The sequence below is a fragment of the Hippocampus zosterae genome, chromosome 3 (genome assembly GCF_025434085.1).
Source record: "Hippocampus zosterae strain Florida chromosome 3, ASM2543408v3, whole genome shotgun sequence".
Lineage (NCBI taxonomy): Eukaryota > Metazoa > Chordata > Actinopteri > Syngnathiformes > Syngnathidae > Hippocampus > Hippocampus zosterae.
The window spans coordinates 23,382,793-23,404,308 of NC_067453.1; the positions used below are offsets into that span (position 1 = coordinate 23,382,793).

General features: G+C 42.1%; 3 protein-coding genes across 16 annotated transcripts in view; 2 read left to right on the plus strand and 1 right to left on the minus strand.

Annotated features, from left to right (window-relative positions):
• LOC127597482 (pleckstrin homology domain-containing family A member 7-like) overlaps positions 1 to 431 on the plus strand; it is a 75,824-nt gene extending 75,393 nt beyond the window's left edge. For all 12 annotated transcript variants that reach the window (XM_052060530.1, XM_052060532.1, XM_052060535.1 and 9 more), the window contains one exon: positions 179 to 431. In XM_052060530.1, the coding sequence (XP_051916490.1) occupies positions 179 to 204 (26 nt within the window). In that variant the 3' untranslated portion in view covers positions 205 to 431. The remainder of the gene's footprint in view (positions 1 to 178) is intronic.
• On the minus strand, positions 31 to 2,334 carry c3h11orf58 (chromosome 3 C11orf58 homolog). The gene is made up of 5 exons (XM_052060587.1): positions 2,165 to 2,334; positions 1,851 to 1,934; positions 1,558 to 1,618; positions 811 to 920; positions 31 to 726 (listed from the first exon to the last, which is right to left on the minus strand). Exons 1-5 carry the CDS (start codon positions 2,216 to 2,218, stop codon positions 544 to 546), a joined length of 492 nt encoding a protein of 163 aa, XP_051916547.1. The 5' UTR covers positions 2,219 to 2,334; the 3' UTR covers positions 31 to 543.
• A 1,668-nt stretch (positions 2,335 to 4,002) lies between these two features.
• The window catches only part of LOC127597483 (transcription factor SOX-6-like), a 91,931-nt gene continuing 74,417 nt past the window's right edge, over positions 4,003 to 21,516 (plus strand). For 2 of the 3 annotated variants that reach the window (XM_052060543.1, XM_052060545.1), the window contains exon 1: positions 4,004 to 4,570. The gene's annotated coding sequence lies outside the window, so the exon portion shown is untranslated. Of the gene's footprint in view, positions 4,571 to 21,516 lie in introns of all 3 variants that reach the window. The other variant, XM_052060544.1, reaches the window with a different exon arrangement.

Below are 21,516 nucleotides of genomic sequence, written 5' to 3' on the forward strand. Positions count from 1 at the left end.
AATGTTTAGATTAAAAAAAACACGACACAAGACATTTGTTCCAATACATTTTAAATTAAAAAAATACATAATACATATTTTTAAGTACAGTCACTGTTCCAACATGGTATGTCAAACTCGACTCTTTTCTATCTGTAGATCAGTTCCATGACTGAGAAATATTTTTTCTTCCCTTTAGCCAAAGCTGCTGCTGCGAGCCCGTGACCACCACCACTGACTCTGACCGCAGTCCCAGTGAAGGACCGCTGAGTGAATTTTCAAACTAAAATGCAACAAACACTTAATCAGCACGAAGAACAACATAGTTTTATTATTTTGATGAAATTGTTTGACCGGCTTCTAGCATCACCTAGTGGTAACATAATGTATTTGCTACTAACAAGGACAACCAATTGTCCACTTTACAAAATAAATGAACAAATAAGGGGAAACCCGTTGCTTCTGATGTCTCCTTTTTAACAAAACCACTAAGTGATTCTGGGACACGTTACAAAAAAATGCACACTGTAATGGGGGGGGGGGGGGATCCTTCAATGGCTCCTATTATGATGACTTAACAAAGGACATTTTGTAAACACTTTTCCTTTCGGCAGCCCCACTTTTTTCCGGGCTTTTGTCCTTTTCTGTCACCGTCTCTGTCGGCTTAGTGTCACACGCTTTGTCCTTGGGGTCTTTGGACTCGCTGGGGGGCATTTCGGACACGGGCGGGACGTCGGTCAACTCTGGCTGCGGGGGGTCACAAAAGATGTCATTTCCAAAAGTATTCCTCAACACCCGTTGTCCCCGTGAGACATCAGGCGTTGCGCTCACCTCGCTGAAGCCGAGTCCGCGATGTCGCCGGTTGCGTCCCGACAGCTTCTCGTCCATTCCTCGCTGGTACTGCATCTCGAGGCGCTCGCTGATTTGCTCGTTCTCCGTCCCTGCGGAGCATACAGTGGTCACGGCACACGCGCTCATGCCTCACATCCGCGCACAGAGAGAGCTGCGCGGCGGACGGGCGGTTGGGAAAAAAAAAAAAAAAAAGACGTATTAGTTGCGCCGGATGCTGAGGTGGTCATCACATTTTGTGCGACTTCATCTTCTTCAGCATCAAAAGCAGCTTTTCTCTACTTGTGGTACGTGGGCTCTCTCGTGGTATGTGAACAATCAAATCACTCGGGGAGAATAACATTTTTCAATATTTTCTGACATTACTTGTTGCAATGTAAGTGAAGCAATGTTCTGTTTTTGAATAACTAAGGAATAGAAATTCAACAAATCAAATTAGATAAAAAAATTGTGATGTAATTAGTTGATCACACATGGATCAGTATCGGCATCTGTGTTAGGAGCAAAAAAAAAACTGGAGCATCTGTAATCTTAATAAATGTTTTGGTTTTTTAAAACTGTTATTTCCATGATTTGGTTTTAAAGCTAAATACTTTCCTCGTATGGTGACGTTATTTTGTTTAAAAATTTGGACGCGTTATACTTGGATTATAAGTTAATTCCTCCTTCAAATTATAAATAGTCAAAAACAAATCATTTTTTAAAATTATCTTTTTTTAAGTGTCTCACCACTGCGGAAGTGTGCCGTCGACTTGTGTTCGCCAATGACAAGACGTCCAGTGTGCTCTTTCTACAGAAGGAGAAACATGATAAAATGTTACAAGAAAGTTTTTCAGGGAATAATTATCAGCTTTAAATTATATTTAAATTACTTCATGAGGACCTCAACTCCTATTAAATTCGATCAACATTAAAAGTGTTTGAGTTTGAAATGTCCCCGCATCTGGCAACTTTATCCGGGACCCATTTCCTCGAAATCGTGGGAAGAAAAGTATAACAGGTCAATTTGCGAGGGCGGCCACCTTGGAGGCGCCCATCAACCGGAGAAACTTCTGCTTCCTCTCGTCACTTCCCAGGTCAGCGGAGGCCCACTGGGTCGACTCATCCTGCAGATGCAAACAGACACAGACTTCATTTTCATTTTGCAAAACAGTTAGACAGAATCCCATGTTATTACTGCCTTAAATGCCGGCTGTTTTACAAGCATGGTGCATTCGTTCCGTTCGAGTGAACTTTTGGACGTTAGCTGACACGCTAACGGGAAACTAACCCTCTTCTCGTACACTCCGCGGCTTCTTTCAGCCGATTTACGCCGAAATCGAAACATTTGACTCACTTCGCTCGAGGACGCCGGTCGTTTAGTGCCGTGTTTATCACCCGGAGAAGTCATGGTTTTGATTCACAGGGTAGGAAGGCTACATAAACAACGGAAAAAAGCACTCCATTAGCAATAGCGATGACTGGCAGTAGGTGTGTCGTCACTTCCGGTGGCGTCTTTGTCTACCAGAATTGCAACGCAGGAATGTAACGTCAGCTCTCTGCTGCCTCGTGTTGTCAAGTTCTGTAACTAAAACCTGGAACGCTGAGCGTTCGACAAATACTGTTACTCTACTTATGTGTGCCTGTATCGAAACAATCATGCCAAAAAAGTGTATATAATGACAACGTATACAAGTAATTGTGGAGAAATCCGAAATGTTCAGCAAAAACGGGTCAATATCACGTATGTTGCAACAATTGATCACCGAGTACAGCTAATTGTTTCGAAACAACTGTTCAAATCTGTTTCCAGCAAAAATGTACTATTCTATATTTTGTTTCATTGGTCCCCCCAAAAAAGACAGAATGTCACTCCATCACATTTTCAGTTACTTCAATTAAAAAAGATTTGTCAGGAAAACAATTAAATGAATACCAAAGTGCTGCACACTTCGTTTTCTTTTACAATGAAAAGTCAACAAAAGGTATTTCTCGTGAATTTCTGTAACTCATGCCGGAAAACAAAAGTAAATACAAAGTGAAAAGTTAGATTCTTGTACACTGTTATTATTATTATTATTATTATGATTAAACTTGAGTCAATATTTTCCAGAGCTTGTGTACAGCACGTACTGTATGGGTGTCATACCAGCAAAGTACCAATAGATGTCGCTAGAGTAAGTGTAATACGTAAAAGACGCACAGAGAACTCGTCATATCTACGTTTCCAAATTCAAGTTTGTTCTTATTTTTAACTGACATTATATGACATACATATGTCATACTAGACTTATGTTACTTTGTCTTTTTTTTTTAACCCATCTGTTTTCTTGTCTTCCTTTGCTGGTTTCTACTGAAGTTAGGATTAAAATTTGGTTAAAGTGTAACTAAAACTTTTGAACCCTTGTACATTTTTCAGTTATCTCCAATAAAAGACCAAGACCTTGACAATACAAAATACAACTATTCCTAATTTGTTACTTTTTCACGTTGAAATATATTAACGCATTGAAATATATTAATACAGTCCATCATATTTCATTGCAATAATTTTATTTCATCCATTTTATTTTATTGTTAAAAGGCTTCTCATTGAGCGAAAACATTTCTTTTATATGATCAAACATTTTAATCACATTACTACATTTTGACAATCTGATGTCCGTACAGTTATCTAATAGTGTACAGTTTGTCCAAGTGGGAATAATCTCATAATCTCTTCCCGGATTATAATAAAAATAATAATAATACAGAGAGATATATCATTTAAATATTTTTGTGGGACTAATGAGTATTATGATTTACATAAGATGTTGCTGAGAATGTAAAATGTTTGCATAATTATTTTCAATATTATCAATATTAATATTTTACTTGAAAATAAATATTTGTGGAGACTGAGAGACAAAGTGTCAACACTTTTTGCAACCAATTTTCACTTTATTTTTCAATTTATAATTTAACAAAAAAATCAATCCAATACGAATCACAGACCACTCGAAACTCGACCCTTAACCATGCTACATTTGACACCCCTCACCCCCACCGCCCCTGCAAAGATATTTAAGAAGTGAGACTTTATTACTATTTACTTTATTTCCATTTATTTATTTTTAGGAGGTGAAGGCAAACAACAGTGGCGGACGAATGCAAGACTCTCCAAAGTTCTTGAATGGGGCCCCCAAAGAGAGAGAGAGAGAGAGAGAGAAAGAGAGAGAGAGAGACGGAAGGAGGGAGGAAGGGAGGAGGGGTTAGCTTTCCTCTCGGTGTCTCTCTATCAGTCACTGGGTCACACACGCTCACTTCACGTCCACATCTCGCCGGACGGGGAAGAAAGGACTAACTTTTTCTTTTGTTTTTTTCCCCCGCCCCAAAACAACAAGAACTGCCCGACAGAATCGGGACCCAACTTCCCACTTTCCCCAACTTTCCCCACTCACTCACTCACTCACTCACTCACTCACTCACTCACTCACTCACTCACTCACTCACTCACTCTCTCTCTCTCTCTCTCTCTCTCTCTCTCTCTCTCTCTCTCTCTCTCTCTCTCTCTCTCTCTCTCTCCGGGTGTGCGAGGAGGTCTTCTTCTGCCCCCCCCCCCTCCACCTCCTACCACACACCCCCGAGCCCGACCTCCACTTCCACCCCCTCCCTCCAACCGCATCTCAAGTGCGCAATGGTGACTTTACGCGCGGGATTGGACGTCTTCGACTTCTTGTGATTTCCAAGTTGCAGCGCGAGAGTCTCATCGCAAAGCGTGCAGGTAAGAAACAAGTCACGTCACTCAGCGTTTACACGTGTAAAGTCGAGAGGGGGGGGGGGGGGCAAAGAGAGAGTGAAATTGTCATTTCGTTCAACAAGACCCTTGTCAGTTCACATCATGCAGTAGACGTCAAACGAATCATGATAACACATTTTGACCACAAACGCGACGCAAGAATGCACGCAACTTGAAGCAACGCACCAAAGTTTGCAAAATCAGCATAAGACGCTCGTGCTGGAGAAAAAAAAAGTTTAGACTATTTATAGTATATGATAAAAATATTTGTATTAACCACCCGTGGGTCTTCGTAGACTGCGTTGCAGCAAGCATCTTAGTTTTTAATGAGAAAAAAAAGAAATATGTGCAAGTTAAAGATAAATGATAAAAGTTTAATGTCACGGGCTAACTGTTTTTTTTGCAAAATATGGAAACGGTGTTGTCACACAGATCCACTACTCCAGCATTAACAAAAAAAGTGACAATGATATGACAGTCCGTATGTCACAAAGTTTCACCCAACATCATTTTAAGCAAACAAACTGGCTATTTTGTCGCTCATGTTTCACAAAAAAAATCAATGTAAACCCAGTGAAAATATATATCATAGATATAATTGCCAGTTTGTCACATTTCAGTTTTTTTCAGTAAAATGTTTGGTGGGGGGGATGTTTGAACTGGATATTTTGTCAATCATGGTAAAAAAAATGTATATTACATGTTTGACCTGAATCATGACAGCCAGTATGTCCATAGTGCTGATAAAAGTTCCCTTTTCAGTTCAAATGTTTACAAATAACAACTGATATATTGTCACAATAATCCAGCAAAAGTCTTTCAAAAGTTACGCAATTCAAAATGAAAAGCATGAATTACGACAGTTTGTCACAATACAACAAATGCCGCAATCGTCTTTTAATGTTCATTCGAAGTGACTTTAGTGATGTAACCGTAGACATAAAAATCTTTCATTTTCACTGACATGTTGGCCAAAAGTATGCGGAATGACTTTGCCGTCTCTCCTGCTGCTGCTGCTGCTGCAAAAAAAAGGGTTGAATTTCAAGGTAAACGTGCATTTTATGCTGCAGGACGAAGTCTCAATGTTTGTCCCGACGACCAGTAGACCAATTTATTCTGAAAGAAAAAAAAATTATATTTCAAGTTAGAATTTGACTACAAATGAATTCTATAATGATCACATTATTGTTACAAAAAAAAATGTTGCATTTGATTTCAAATGTAAATAAATACCACTGGTAGATTTGAAGCAAAACTTTCAACAGTGACCATAAAGTGGCCTTGTCAATGTTGCAAAAGTAAGTTAAAAAAAAAACTAATTTGATGTGCCAATGTTGCGAATTACTCCCAAAATGTTGTTTTTGAAATAACAAGAAAGACCTTCAAAAGGCCAGTGGATGTTGCAAAAATTCTGAATTCGATGTGCCGAAATGTCACTTAAGACCCACCGTTGTCTCATTCATGTCATTTTGTAGCAAATTTTGTTAATGTAGCAAAAATGTGGAAGTAAAAATGTCAATCGCGACCTCCAATAGACACATTTAAATTGTCAAAAATGTGCAAATTGTCATTGAAAATGTTGCTTGCAACGCAAACATGTTAAAGTTTGAGTAAATATGTGAATAAAACCCACCAGTTCCATGAATGCAGAAAAAAAAGACATTTGACACCAAAATGTTCATGATGACCACGAGTGGACTCATGAACGCTGCAAAAAATGTGACGGCGGGGGCTTCTTGGGAATCAAACAGGGAAAGAACACTTGCGTAAAGTGGGTGGTGGTCTTATCCTATTAACTTTCCTTCTCTTTGAGGGTGGGGGTGGGGGGGTCCAAGGGCATGAGTCACGTGTAAAAATAGATCACGACAACATCGGGTGGAAGCATGAGGATGAGACGACAAGGCCGATTGTTGTGCGTCGATATTGTGGAGTCAGCAAGTGGCGGTGCGGCCTGGCGCTGGCAGAGGGTACGGGAGGACACGGTGGCTTGGGGGGGGGGGGTGGTCTGCCGGCGGCTGATAGCGCTCTCCTCGGGGTGGTCCCCTCTCTACACATCGCAGATAACGCATGTTTGCTCTCTGCACACACACACAAACAGACATTTATTAAAAAGAAAAAAATAGTGATTTGACGCCGCCTCACGTGTGTTCCAATTCCTCTGTGGGGATTGTTTACAGGAGACAATTTAATATAGCCCGTCTGTCACTCACACACACACACACACACACACACACACACTACACACGCACTTTGTGTCCTGTGTGTAAAACAATCCGAGTGAGGGTCTTATATGTGGCGGGTGAGGTTTGGGGGTGGTGGTGGGGTGTTCTGGGTATCAGAAGTTGATCTCCTAAGGCATTCTGTGCGCAGCAGGTGCTGCGGCCCGACGTTCCCTCATAAGGTAAAGTGGCATTAGTGCGTCCAAATGGCAGACTTATATATAGGCTGCCAATTCAGCACATTGTCCCCGGGCCCGCATAGCTGTTCCGCAAAGACCCGCGACTCCCCGCCCCTCTCCTCTTCCTCCTCCTCTTCCTCACAATTATTCGAGCACAAGAGAAATCCGGATTGAATGTGAGCAAAGTTTGCATACGCGCTGCATTTAGGAGGTGATGTCACCCGGTTGATCCTAACATTTTGCTTTTTGAATAGATTTTAGATATGATTATAAAAGCGCATGCACTGCCAGCCAGGGCCGGACTGGCCATCTGGCATTCAGGGCAGATCCATGCCCGGGTGGGCCGGCGTCTTTTGGGGCTGACGTGCTGCTGTTTAATCATTATTTTCCTCCGTTTCACCCCAAGAGAGCATCCTACAAGTTATCGGGAGGAAGGCCATTAATCCATTGACTTTGTACGGTATTAACGGCAAACTGAACTAATCAACATCGGTGGCGGAGCTACGTAGGGAGCCGGTGGGGGAGGGCCGGGGGTCAGGAGTCATGTCTGAATGACACATTTTACAACAATTTATCTTTGGGTGAGGACGTTTGATGATTGCAGTTAATCTCAATTATAGTCGTTATTCTTACACAATAGCGAGAAAACAGGAGTGCATTTTATTTCATGAAACATTGATCGCGGACGGTAGTGTAAACAATGACTTCTCAGTTACAGAGGTGAGTGCGAGCATGCGCACGAGTCAAAATGCCAGGGCGGAATTTTTTTGGGTGCCAATGCAGCCTCGCTACCAGCTGTTTTCAAAGTTCCCCATATTGCCAGAGTTAGACGCTCTTCTTTTACCGTAAAAAAAGTTGGTGTGGAAAATGAGCTTTTGGGAAAAGGATAACCGTGACGCTCCTGCGAGTATCTGTTGCTTTTTTGACACCTTTGATGATAAAACAAGAAAAAAAAAACCAAGAGAAAATGCTATTGATGGGAAAATAATCATTGATGTCTCTTGTTAAGAAAGACTCCGTGAGCGACGCAACGCTCAATTTGAATTAAGTTGAATGGTCTTTCTGTATGTGGCGTTCGCCATTCACTCCCTGACCTTTCCATTCATTTCTGTGACACATCCTCTTTTTCGCACACGCTGTTCATCTTCGACGTATTACCAAAAACATACTCGGTGGCAGTAAATTCCAGTGAATGAAGATAAACGTCACATTTGAGTATTTTGAACGATCATCCAGGTTTGAAATGATATTCAATACAGCATAGTTGGACACAACTAAAATAAAGTAATCCGTAGTGTCGATAGTTGTTTCCATTCAAATGAATTATTCCATCCATCCATCCATTTTCTGAACCGCTTAATCCTCACTAGGGTCGCGGGGGGTGCTGGAGCCTATCCCAGCTATCTTCGGGCAATGGGGGGGGGGGGGGGGGGGGGACACACCCTGAATTGGTTGCCAGCCAATCGCAGGGCACACAGAGACGAACAACCATCCACGCTCACATTCACACCTAGGGACAATTTAGAGCGTCCAATCAGCCTACCACGCATGTTTTTGGAATGTGGGAGGAAACCGGAGCACCCGGAGAAAACCCACGCAGGCCCGGGGAGAACATGCAAACTCCACATAGGGAGGCCGGAGCTGGAATCGAACACGGTACCTCTGCACTGTGAAGCCGACGTGCTAACCACTGGAATACCAGGCCGCCCCAAATGAATTATTATATAACAAAATAAATGAGAACGTTAAATCCATAGAAAATATGTCAAATAGTTCACCTGATTATAAGATGGCGGCATGGTGATCGACTGGTTAGCACGTCAGCCTCACAGTGCAGAGGTGCAGGGTTCGAATGGCTCTGGCCTACCTGGGTGGAGTTTGTATGTTCTCCCCGTGCCTGCGTGGGTTTTCTCCGGGTACTCCGGTTTCCTCCCACTTTCCAAAAACATGCGTGGCGGGGTTAATGGAACATTCTACATTGTATGTGAGCGCAGATGGTTCGTCTCTGTGTGCCCTGCGAGTGAATGGCAAACCTGTTCAGGGTGTCCCCCCGCCGACTGCCTGAAGGCAGTCGGGATTGACTGCAGCACGCCCCGCGACCCTTGTGAGGATAAGCGAATCGGAAAATGGATGGATAAGCTGTATCTCTCAATTATAAGACAATTTGATACTTATTGGATTGCTTTGAAGATGGTGGACAGTGCAGAAGTGTGTGTGTGGCGATGCTCCTGCTGCTTCGGCCTTATTTTCTAACCACAGTGCTTGGTGCTATTCTCACCGAGTTATCTTGATATATTTGAAAGTGAAACGATTTAATTTGGTTCAAGTCCATGCGTTCTCTTTTAAATCCAAATTTATTTTACGTTTCAAACCGTTTTTTTTTTTTTGTTGGACCTCTACTATCGACCCATTTTGACAAAAATTGAATAAGTATGTGCATGTGAAATGTAATTTAAAATAAGTAAAGTCATAAAATTTTCTTTTTTGTAATCCTGATTCCTCATTGATTTAATTCTTTAACAATAAAAGAACAAAAACAAATGCAAAAAGTGTTTATTTCCCTAATCTTTTTAATTACCTTCAGAATATTGATTAACCAATCACTCAAAGAGACAAATTAATAAAACGGAATTAAATCATGAACAAAGACATTTTCATTTGGCAACTTTGATCAAAATAAATGGCGTAAAGTGATGACAAATACTACAGGACTCGGCTGCACACATCTGTCAGAGCAAAAGCGCATATTCAACTGCATATTAGTTCAGTGATTGACAGGAAAGTAAATATCTGAGCTGTGCGTGCGTGCGTGTGTCAGGCTCCATGAAACACAGTGTCAGGCTTTCTGTGCCTTATGTGTGTGCATGAACATGAGCTGAGATGTGGATCACGTGGAGGATGGTATGCGTTAATCAGATGTGCAAACATTTTGATACTTCAAGTGCGACTCCTGTTTTCGTTTTTGTTACCTCTGCCAAGGAGAGCATGTTTTGACAGTCAGTTAGTAAACAGGATTACGCCACCCAAAAAACCCCAACAGCATTTGTGACAGATTTGCCCCGAAACCGTTTGAACAAAGCTAACAGCTAGCATGCTAACAACAAGTGTGGACGCAAATTGTTGATTGGGGAACATCTGGTGGACAGATACAAAAATTTGGCGGAAATAAATTTAATGCTAACATGCTAACAGTTTGTATGCTAACTAGGTAACGATGGAGAAAGCACTTAATGCACATTGAATTTTGCATCTCACCTCAGCTAGTATTTCCGAAGATCAACTGGTAAAATGCTAGCATCTAACAAGATAGCAGTCTGAATAGAGAAAGCACTCAGGATTTTACATTTTGCTATGGAGTGTGATGAAGATTAATAAAATCATAACTGGTATACCAACAGCTTAGTTTGTAGAAATATCTATAAGGAATATTGATAAGGATTTTATATTTTGTCCAGTGTTCAGGAACTATTTCCAAAGAAAAGTCACAGAATGTTACCAGATGGATTGCTAACATATGGCAAACTGGGGAAAGAAAGTGCTCATGAATGTCAATAAGGATTTTGTAGGCAGCGACTATTTCAAACAGATGCTAACATGCTAACTGTTGATATGCTAATATCTGAATGCGGGAAGCAAGATCAATGCAAATTTAATGCCCTGTTGTCAAGTACTACTGTGCGAGTGCGTATATATATATATATATATATATATATATATATATGTATATATATATATATGTATATATATATGTATATATGTATATATGTATATGTGGGCGGCCCGGTAGTCCAGTGGTTAGCACGTCGGCTTCACAATGCAGAGGTACCGTGTTCGATTCCAGCTCCGGCCTCCCTGTGTGGAGTTTGCATGTTCTCCCCGGGCCTGGGTGGGTTTTCTCCGGGTGCTCCGGTTTCCTCCCACATTCCAAAAAACATGCGTGGCAGGCTGATTGAACACTCTAAATTGTCCCTAGGTGTGAGTGCGAATGGTTGTTCGTTTCTGTGTGCCCTGCGATTGGCTGGCAACCGATTCAGGGTGTCCCCCGCCTACTGCCCGAAGACAGCTGGGATAGGCTCCAGCACCCCCCGTGACCCTAGTGAGGATCAAGCGGCTCGGAAGATGAATGAATGAATGAATGATGTGGCAGTTGTTCCACTGGGTAGCTTGCTGGCCCACTAACTTGCTGGCTCACTACGTTAAATTGGTCCACACACACGACACAAAACTGAGTGAGGTGGTGGCTTGTTGGCCTGTATCAACGTAATCCAAATACTTTCATTCAGAATTTTACATTTGAAGTAGGGTGCTATTTCTGAAGAGAGCGGATGAAATGCTGACATGCCGTGTTATTTAAGTACTTCTCTTGTTTGTTTTGAAACCATTTCCTAATGATTTGCCGTGGGCTGGTACATGTGTTGTATAAGCACAAATTGTACATTTAGTCGTGAGTGCTCCAACCCTCCTGTAAGTGCACATTAGCGGCCCTTTACAGTATATACTTATCTCGGACACACCCAAATTGCAGCGTTGCTACTCGAAGAATAAAGAAAAAGATGGCTGAGGACCTGCTCATTGAAGCCTTGACACACAGGACCCCAAACTTGGCAATCACAAGGCAATGCCATATTTTTCTTAGAAATTTCAAATGTTAGAATCAATTCTTCCCGGGAAAATATTGAGAAGAAACCCATTAAAATTCAAATCACTAATCCTCATATTTTAATTGACATTTTGGGGTGTGCATTTTTCAAATTAAATAATAGATTTTGATTTGGTTATATTGAAAACTGAATCTTTAATATTTATCTTAAATAAATAAATACAATGCAATTCATTTTTACCCCAAGTGAAAAAGGATTCAAATGGTTCCTCAAAAACAAATGAATGTTGTAACCTCTGATATGAAACAAATTGAATAGAATTACTATTAAGCACACAATTATTGTAAAAATATTTGAAAATGAACTCAAACTGAATTTGACTGTAAGCAACAGCACAACAAGCACATTCATGCAAGTGCGTTGATATGATAAAAATGGGTGTCATTGGCAAAACATCCCCCAGGTTGGTCTTATCGGTGGCAGAACCAGCTGGGTGGGGTTCAATGGAAAAAAGACAATACAGTGGCATTTGGGCCGTGATAATCAAACTAAAAATACTGTACTTTGAAGACTCCTTTTAAACTCCTCGACGCACAACAGAATGAGAGCATTTGTTAGTGGGAGAGGCGGACTGTTGAGGTCACGCTGATGTTGCCGTCATGCTATTTGTTGGCATACCCATTGTTAACATATAGCTTTTTAGCTATTCCCTCAAAAAAGACTCCCGTTGCTAGCTTGCATCATTTTAGCATATGTGCTGTTGGCTTATTAGCATTGTATGCATTCATAGAGGCAAACAAACGAGGAGAAATTTAGAATATTTTTTCAGTCTGCCTTAGGGCTTTTTTTCTACTCATCTTGATATCTTGGTACATGTTAGCATAGCAACTGTTAGCATTATTTTCATCCTTACAGGAAATACTGTGCAACTACAGGAATAAATTCTACTACTTATACTATTGTCATAGTTATGTGGGTAAAATTTCAATAATCAATAGATTAACATGTAACAATGAGGCATTGTCAGAAAGATCAGTGATTTGTCACTTTCCAGAGGCAAATATGAAGAAGGTTATGACTCTTTGAAACTGGGGAAAATGCGCAACAATTTCTGGGCGAAATCTAGCCAAAGTCAATAGCAGTTAAGATTTTCGTAAAGAGGTTTAGGTTATTCTTTGACTTTTCAAATTTGAATAAACCTCTTAACCCTTATTGTATTTTCAAAATGTTCGTGACTATCGTTGGAAAGCTTGCCAAACACAGAAACAGACAACAAATAATAATGATGAAGTGATGAACCACAATAAGTATGGAAAGCCAAACAGCTTTTCCTGATGTGCATGTGGTTCAATTTGGCATTCAAACATGCATTAAAAAACATTGAGTGGAGAATGAAAAAAAAAATCTCTGCAAGTTTTTAAAATCCATACTAAGCAATAAATCTAGCAAGTTAAGAGTAAATTTGTGGTTGATAACATATATTCATGCCCGAAGACAGCTGGGATAGGCTCCAGCACCTTCCGCAACCCCAGTGAGGATCAAGCGGTTCGGAAAAGGAATGAATGAATGAACATTCATGTTAGCGTTGGAAGTGACAGAATATAAAAGCCATCATGATGAGTCAGTCGTATCACGTGACCTGGCCTTCGCAGAGTCCAAAAAGAGTCACTGTGGATCAGACAAGTTACTTCAAACTTGGTAGAAGCATAGAAAAAGCAAAAATAAAAATGGCCGTGGTCACGCGGAACATTATTTTGAGGGGTTGTCAACTATAATTCCAGGAACTGTTGGCTGAGTATAGTAATGCGTAAACTTGCTCTTTTGAGTCATTTCAAAGTCGTGTTCTACATCATCCATGTTTGTGTCATGTGAAGGTGAATAACGCGTTCGCAGTGAAGCTCGGGCAACAGTTCCCATCGCCGCTCAAAATGTGTGATCAAGAGTGTGGCTCGTTGAGTGAGCACTTCCGACAGCGAGTCGTCAACAGATACGCACGTACAATACCTACTAATCAATGTGCCTTGTTCTTTCACCAGTCAGACTGCTGCCCTGCTATATGGTAGCATACCTATTGTTAGCATGTTAGCACTGTATCAGTTCACACTGTAAATAATACAAAAAAGCAGGGAGAAAACGCTTATGAATCTGCCGTCACCCTTTCTGTACTTGGGGTGCCATCTTGCGACATGTTAACACAACAATTAGCATGTTAGCAAAAGCTTATTTTTTTTTTTAGTTCTTACACAGCGTGGATGGGTTTTGATGATCAAATGAAAACACTCGTTTTTCCATTTCATCAACTCCACCCCTGCAGCACGCCTGCGCCTTAAAACAAATTTTAAAAGAAAGCAGACTGTTAATGTTACACTGAAAGTGATGTGTAATTGTGTCGCGCATTGTTGACTCAGACTGAAGAGCCATTGTGGTGCAGCAGGTTTCTATTAGGAGGGTTTAAAAAAAAAACAAAAAAACAAAGATGAAATATTGGTGGCGCCGTCGTCACGGTGCCTCATTGTTGCTGGCACACTATGCTCACTCTGACTAATCAGTACGACGCTGGCGACAAAAACCACTTTGGACCACAAAATGTATTTATATAGTCTGCTGTCGCTCGCATTCAGATAGTGATGCACAGGCCAAAATTTTATAAACACAAAGAAAACAATGTAAATAAATTTGATTTGTTTCAGGATCTTATTGTTGTTTTTGTAAAATTTTCAAGTAAATGTCTAGGCAAGTTTTAACATTCTGAGCTGTCATACAAAAAGGAGTGCAATGTAGCTATTTCGAGAGGTATAATAATAATAATATGGAATATCGTAAAATATATTTAGCAATGTTTATCAATTATGGGTTAGATCCAGCAACAGGTGGAATATTTTTCTGAAACGTCCATTTTCCAAACCGCATGACCTCACGGGGGTCACGGCCGTCCTTGGAGCCTATCTCAGCTGTCTTCACTTGGTCAGCGGGGTACACCCTGAGTTGGTTTTCAGCCAATCAAAGGGCAGGCACAGACGAACAACAATTATTCACACTCATAATCACACTTAGGGACAATATAGAGTGCCCAATTAACCTACCGTGCATGTTTTTGGAATGTGGGAGGAAAATGGAGTACCCGGAGAAAACCCACACAGGTATGGGGAGAACATGGAAACTCTGGAAGGCCGCAGCTGCGAGGCGGACGTGCTAACCAGCTGTCCACCTTATCACCCTGAAACGTCATGCAAACGTCAAATTGCAGTACTTGGTAAAATCCGTCTTGGGCAAACTTTCTAGATCAAACTTGAAAAAAGAAAATGAAAATATCTCAAAAACTTGATGTGCTAGAAAAATTAAGACATTTTCAAAGTTGGTGTCAAAATTATATTACTCAACTCAACTGTATTTATCGAGCGCTTTCAAACAACCACCACTCTATAGAAAGTGCTGTACATGGAGCAAAAATCATTCATACAATAAAGCCTACTCTGATTAAAAGTCACAGTTGTGACCAGTGTAATATTTAAAATGCATCATAGAACATATAAAAGAAATGCAAAAAAAATCATCTATAAAATACAGAAAACATACAAAATTAATTCACACATACTGCAGACACCTCACTGAAATCGAAAGAGTCCGCACAATGTGACTCGTTTTGTCGAGTGCTGTACGTGTGATCGCCCCCCCCCCCCCCCCCCCGAAATAGCCTCTTTGACGGACAGCTCCAAAAGTCCTCCTCGTGCGCCACATTTGGCGACGAGTCATTGTGGTAAACGATGCCCGCGGCCGACATGCGTGTAATGCGCCCCGGACATAGTACTGGATTAGCACAAGCTACGCGCTATGCCGCCATATTGTTGCTGACTGCGCTCCCGCCTCGGGTTTCCACAATGCAACCCGAGCCAAGGAGAGACCACGCCGACGTTGGCCTGCCGCCACTCAAAGTAAAAGAAAAAACTATTTCATGTCAAATATATAACATAGAAACAAAAATATAGGCTCAAACAACACCTATCAGTCTATATCCAAAAGTGACTTTGTTTCCAAATCTACGGCGAGAAGGTATTTGTTCTTCACGCCGCCGAGAAGAAAACTCCAACTCAAAACAAAAAGAGCCGAGCATAATGTTGCTTACTTCGCTCCCGCTTTGGGATTCCGCCAAAGCACTCCCAGCCAAGGGAGATGACGACGACGACAATGGCGGCCATGGCGCTGGCCTGGTGACACTCCAACGCAACTGGCGCATTTGATGTGCGCTCAGGATGAGAAATAAATAAATGGAAGAAACGCTAACTCAGCAACACTTTAGTGTCACTCAACAGCAGCGGCGGCAGCAGCCGCTTTAATATGGGAAACATACGTCGGCCGTGCCTGTGATGTCACTTATTATTGCTGGAGGCCGCCTATAGGAAAAATCCCATTTGTAGTCGAAAGAAGTTTATGTCAGAAAGACTCTATTGTGGCTCGTGTGTGTGTGTGTGTGTGTGTGCGTATGTGTTTTCCTCACACTTAGGCAGCGTTAAGTTGGTTTCAGTTTACGTTTACAGTACATGACATAAATGACACCGTTTTAACCGTCTGAAAATGAGCACTTTTACACAGGGGGCCCACAAAATATGATGCAAAATTTCCCACACTTTCACCAGGATCCAAATAATTGGATGCAGTGGTATACTATATATCGATTTTTTTTTTCCCAATTGAAATGCCATTAAATTGTCCCAGCGCCCGGCAAAATGCCTTCATTTTGAATTGATACATAAAAATGACCAAAAATAGTTTGGCCTAGTCATCTTGCAACCTGATCCACGGCACGTTCGGATCTGTTGAGCATTTTGTCAAAATAAAGATACAGTACTGACTGATTTCCATCACCTTTGACTCCCTCGTTGTCCTTAGAGCGCACGCTGATTGCATATTTTTATTTTTTTTTGTTAACCAGTTCAGCATGAAAGTTAAAGTTGGGCAAATTAAAATCAGACAGTGTCATGCTGAGTGGAAGTGCGATCATAAGATCTCTCTCCTAGTGTGATTTTTATACATATGGCTGTGTGGATGATTTTATTCAAAGCTCCCAACCCTCCCCTCACTTACGCGATGAGTTAGGGGGGCGTTTTATGGCGCCGCAGATTTGTGCACTGTCGTTTAAATCACTTGGCCTCTCGCACAGACTGCTCCTTGCATTTACATTTATGCACGTGGCGATTAATTACAGGACGGCGCTGGCCTTGTAAATTAGAGTAGGGAGGTAGAAGGAGGGGGGGGGGGTCACGTACCCCCCCACCCTCATTCATATTAATTGCCCGTGACAGTTAAAGCCTTGTTCGGGTCGTGACAAGGTTGACTCCAGCCCGGGACGTTGCTCCCTTGGCGCCCCCTTCACACATCTGATCTTCATTTTCAACAAGTGGCAGCGGCGGCTGACTTCCATGATGAATGAATGACTGGCTTGTGTTGTATTTCGTCCGACTTATTTCTGCAATCGGCGGCATGCGGTCTGATGAAAAAGAGGAAGTGGAGAATTAGCGTGGTGAAAAAAAAAAAAAGTCACTATTAACAAAAATTCTAATTAACAACACACAGACAGTGACATCAGTTGATGGGACCGGACCATCTTGGAGGAGACGGGAAGCTTCCATCATGAACCACTTGGAAAAAATAAGATATTCTGTAAAATCCAGTGAGTAACATTCATTATTTTACAAAAAAAAGAAAAAAAAAGATATGGTCTCTTTTCTTTTCAAAGTGTGTGTGTGGGGGCGGGGTATTATATTATACAGGGGGTTTAATAAGAAACTGAGGTTTTTCACATTTTTGAAATAAGGCAATACCTAGAGGTTGTAAAAAAAATATGAATAATAAAAAAGAAAATAGAATAACTGATTTGACTTAAATGAATATGTTTCACAAAGTCTGATTAAAAGTAGATTTAAAAGCAGTTACAGAGTTTTAAAAACAAAGCAAAAAAATCGGCTAGCTAAAATGACGGAAAGTGGATACAGGTCGAGAACAAGACTTTTGAAAACATGATTTTAAAAAGTTCTTTGAGAAACCTTCAGCATAGATATGATAAAAGTGCATTTTTTTTACCTTGAAAAAGAAATATTAAAATATTTAAAAGCATTTACACTTGATTTTTATAGTTTATCTATCTTATAATTGAGGATACCAGCATACCGTATTATACGCAGGTACGGATAATTTTTTTCTTTTTTTCGGTAGAGTTGCGTGTTATTCATGGGATTTTCCGGTAAATTCCTCCAATAAAAATCAAGTATGTTTGTTTATTTGCCCCTTTGGGTAGTTACATGTTCATGAATGATGTCATCAGGAGGAGTGTGAATAGGAGTGTACCATTTTGGCCCCCGGGGCAAGGGTGGGTCGGAAAAGTCAAAAAGCGAAAACATTTGTCTTCTTCTTTGTCTTCGTTGTTTGCGAGGAGGCGACTTCCTGATTGGTGATGGAAAATGGCAGACGGGACTCGGCATTAATCATTGAACGGGAGCCGTCGGATTGTGACTCAAATGTTGTCATTTTACGAGCCAGCAAGCTACTTTCTGGCTCGCGGACAATGACTGACAACAGAGGACTCCAGCATTTGCGTTCAGGAGCGACCGTTTTATTCTGACTTAAATGCCGACAAAAGTGAGAAAACAATGCGGAATGTCACATTTTTGTCCGTTTTGCCCCCCGTCCTTTGCAGTCACGGGTCATCAAATGAGCGCATGTTTTGTCTGAATGGCGCCTTTCCTCGCGAGGGGCTTCCGCGGAGGTCTTCTCACGCTCTTTTCACGCAAAGACGTTCTTTTTTTTGTTTTTTCTTTCCCCTTTTCCCGACTCCTTCCCTTCTTCGCAAGGCCCTCCTTTCTTCTCAGTCACGCCAAGCAAGTGTGTTTGTGCATACCTTGGCGGCCTTGACAAAAGAGATGCTTTTGACATTCACCTCTTGTTTTTACAGTCCCCGGGAGGCGCGGCGTTTGCACAGCTTTGTCTGGGAGACGCGGGACAATGGCGAGCGCCCATAATGTAATCTCCTCGGGGCTGTTTAGGTGCGGACGTATGTGCCGGCGCTTGCCCCGGCCCCCGAGCCGCTCCTAGCCGCCTTGGCCATATTTCACGGCGAGTGACTCAGGGGAGAGAATGCGGTGTTGTCACTTAAGCCTGGCTTGCTCTTTTGTGAGCCGCGCAACACAAAAGCTTTTGCGCTCATGCAAACATCCTCGCTGTCGGTCCAGGTCATCAAAGGTGTGCTCGCGAGGACTTGCCAGCACACATGCGTTTGAACAAAAGGCTCGCATCTGCCATCCAAACATCCCGCAGACTCTTGTTAAATGAGATTCCAAGGAAATAACCCGCAACGCTCAAACCAAAAATATTCTTCCTAACCACTAACCCTAACCCCATCTGACTGAGCTTCCGGCGGAAATCCCTTCACCTAAGCCGCCCCCGCCCCCTTAAAGCTAAAGCCGAGTCTTAACCGCGAGGCCCTCACCCCGTAACCCCGCCCCTAAACTCCCAAAACAACACAGCAAAACACCAGCCGTCACTTCTAATTCCCCAGTTGTCAAACTTGGCTCTTCGAGGATCCGCGGGGGCCTGATAGCAATCCTGATCATCTGATATCGCAACCTTCGAGGACCGAAGTTTGACACCTTTGCCCTCATTAGAAGTCTGTGTTGGTGGGTTAAGCCTTACCCCAAACTCAGGCATGTGTTGGAGGGATGCGCACCCTGGAGGTGGCAAATCCGAGAAGGTGACGCTCCATTCCGGGAATTCCTTCAGCCAGCGATGTCAAAACTCTTACCGAGACCCCACGTACAGTCAAACCTCGGTTTTCGAACATCTCTGTTTTCGACCAAAAATTTCGAGTTTTTTATGCCTCGGATTACCACCGAAAATCGGTTCTCGAAAAACTGAGCGCACTTGAATGCACCACTTAACTCCTCTCGCCTTCCTTACACGAGGAAGTGACGCTTCCTCGTGTAGCGTTCCATTGTGAGCAGACGTGTTCGATAAAGATAAAAAAAAAATCAAAAAAACTTTCGGTTTTCGAACAGCCTTCTGGAACGGATTATGGTCGAAAACCGAGGTATGACTGTACCGGTCCAATTTTCCAAGTGAAACTACAAACCACCCAGATTTTCCACTCCACGACGCCTAACTAACCCAAACCCTAAACCTAACTTCCAACATCTAAATCTTAAAGCTAACCTCTCAACCCTCTCCCAGTACCCACAAAACACGACCTCGAAAACACGCCCCCTTCCCCGAACCCTTCCCGAGTGTGCTTCCATTGGATTCGTCCTCAACCCAAACCTCCAACTCCAATTGTTCCCGAGTTTGCGTCCAGCAGATCAAACCGAAAGCTAACCTGCAATCGCTCACCCCAACCCTAAACCTGAGATAGAGATCAAGCAAGGAGCGCTTCGGGCCCAACCCGAAAATGAACATTGGCACTTGGCCAACAATGTGAACAATGAGATGAGCCAGTCCCTCTTCCGCAATTAACCACCATCTGTCTTTGTCAGCCTTCAAGTGAATACATGTTCGTCATTGTCATGACACAGCCTCATGGCTTTAGTTTTATTTATTTATTTTTTTATAGTCAATCTTACGCCATAAATGAGGTTCTTTGTTTCGCCAATCGACACGAACTGAAAGTGTTTATTACTTTTCCCAACTGCACTGCGATGGTCATCCGGTTTACCAGGTGTGGGAATCGAAAGAGAAAACATGTAGGACACATCATAGGCAAAACTTGAGGAACCACACTGCTCGTTATGCTGGTCGGCTCCGTTCTTGAGAGATTAAATCTGAGATTACATCCGGTGAGTGGGATTTAAGATGAAGTACGGTGCCCTCTGACGGTCAAAAAGTGTGAATATTGGAAAGCTATGCAATGCCACGATCAAACGGGAGTTTGCTGTACCAATGCGCATCACAAAACTGATTTCAGCCTGTGGAAATGTCACTGTGATCGTACAGTATACCTCTAAAGATAACAAAAATAATAATGGGGGGCGCGGGTGGGATGCAAATGAGTTTCTTTAACTTTGTGTGCTTCTGAATGGACAATGCCACGTGACAATCAAAAGTGAAACCTGCCTTACAACAGAATAAAAGTCCGAACCTGCCCCTGGCTTTCTCTGTAATTTTAATCCAAAATGACATGTGCCGCCGACAATTGTGACTATAAAGTATGGTGGTCCTCAAGGCTCAAAAATCGATATACAATCAATGGTTTAATTCTACGTACATTTGAGTAACATGCTAACCTGTGCTAATTTCTTGGCAGTTACCTCATTTTGAAGCATGATGAGAGTTCCCTCAGAAATACGCACACTCACCACTTTAGATCAACCACAAACAGACACAGTAATACAGCAAGCGGTCCTCAGAGAGAGAGAGAGAGACAGAGAGAGATCGTTTATGGGTCAACTGCAACTCATTGTGGTTAAATTGGCCGTGTGATTAGCAGGAGCTCCGCTTGCGCTTCCTGCCGCGACGAAGCGCAAGCGGCAGCAAGCGGCCATTGTTTGTTCGCGTCGTCCGTCCGCGAAAGTGGCGCTGACAGCTGCGGCAAAGGCGGCATTTGTTTGCCCGTGTCAAGGCGTGTATTCACGGCGCAGGTGCAGGCGTTAGTTTTCAGAATACTGTCGATCTGATAGGACTGTTATGCGGACAACATCCCGATTAACTTGGATAGATACATTTAAAAACAGGGGTGGGCGTACTTTATTTCAAAGCAGGGGTTCAACATTACGTCGATCCCGATCGACCGGTAGCTCGCGGACTGGTCCCAACACGATAGCGAGAGGTTTATAGTGAAAAAAAAAAAGTTAGTAATGTATTTTTTTGTATTAATGCACACTGCACTCTAATCATTCTATCAGTCTCACTTTCATAAAAAGTATTTTTAAAAAATAATAGAATAATGCAGGTCA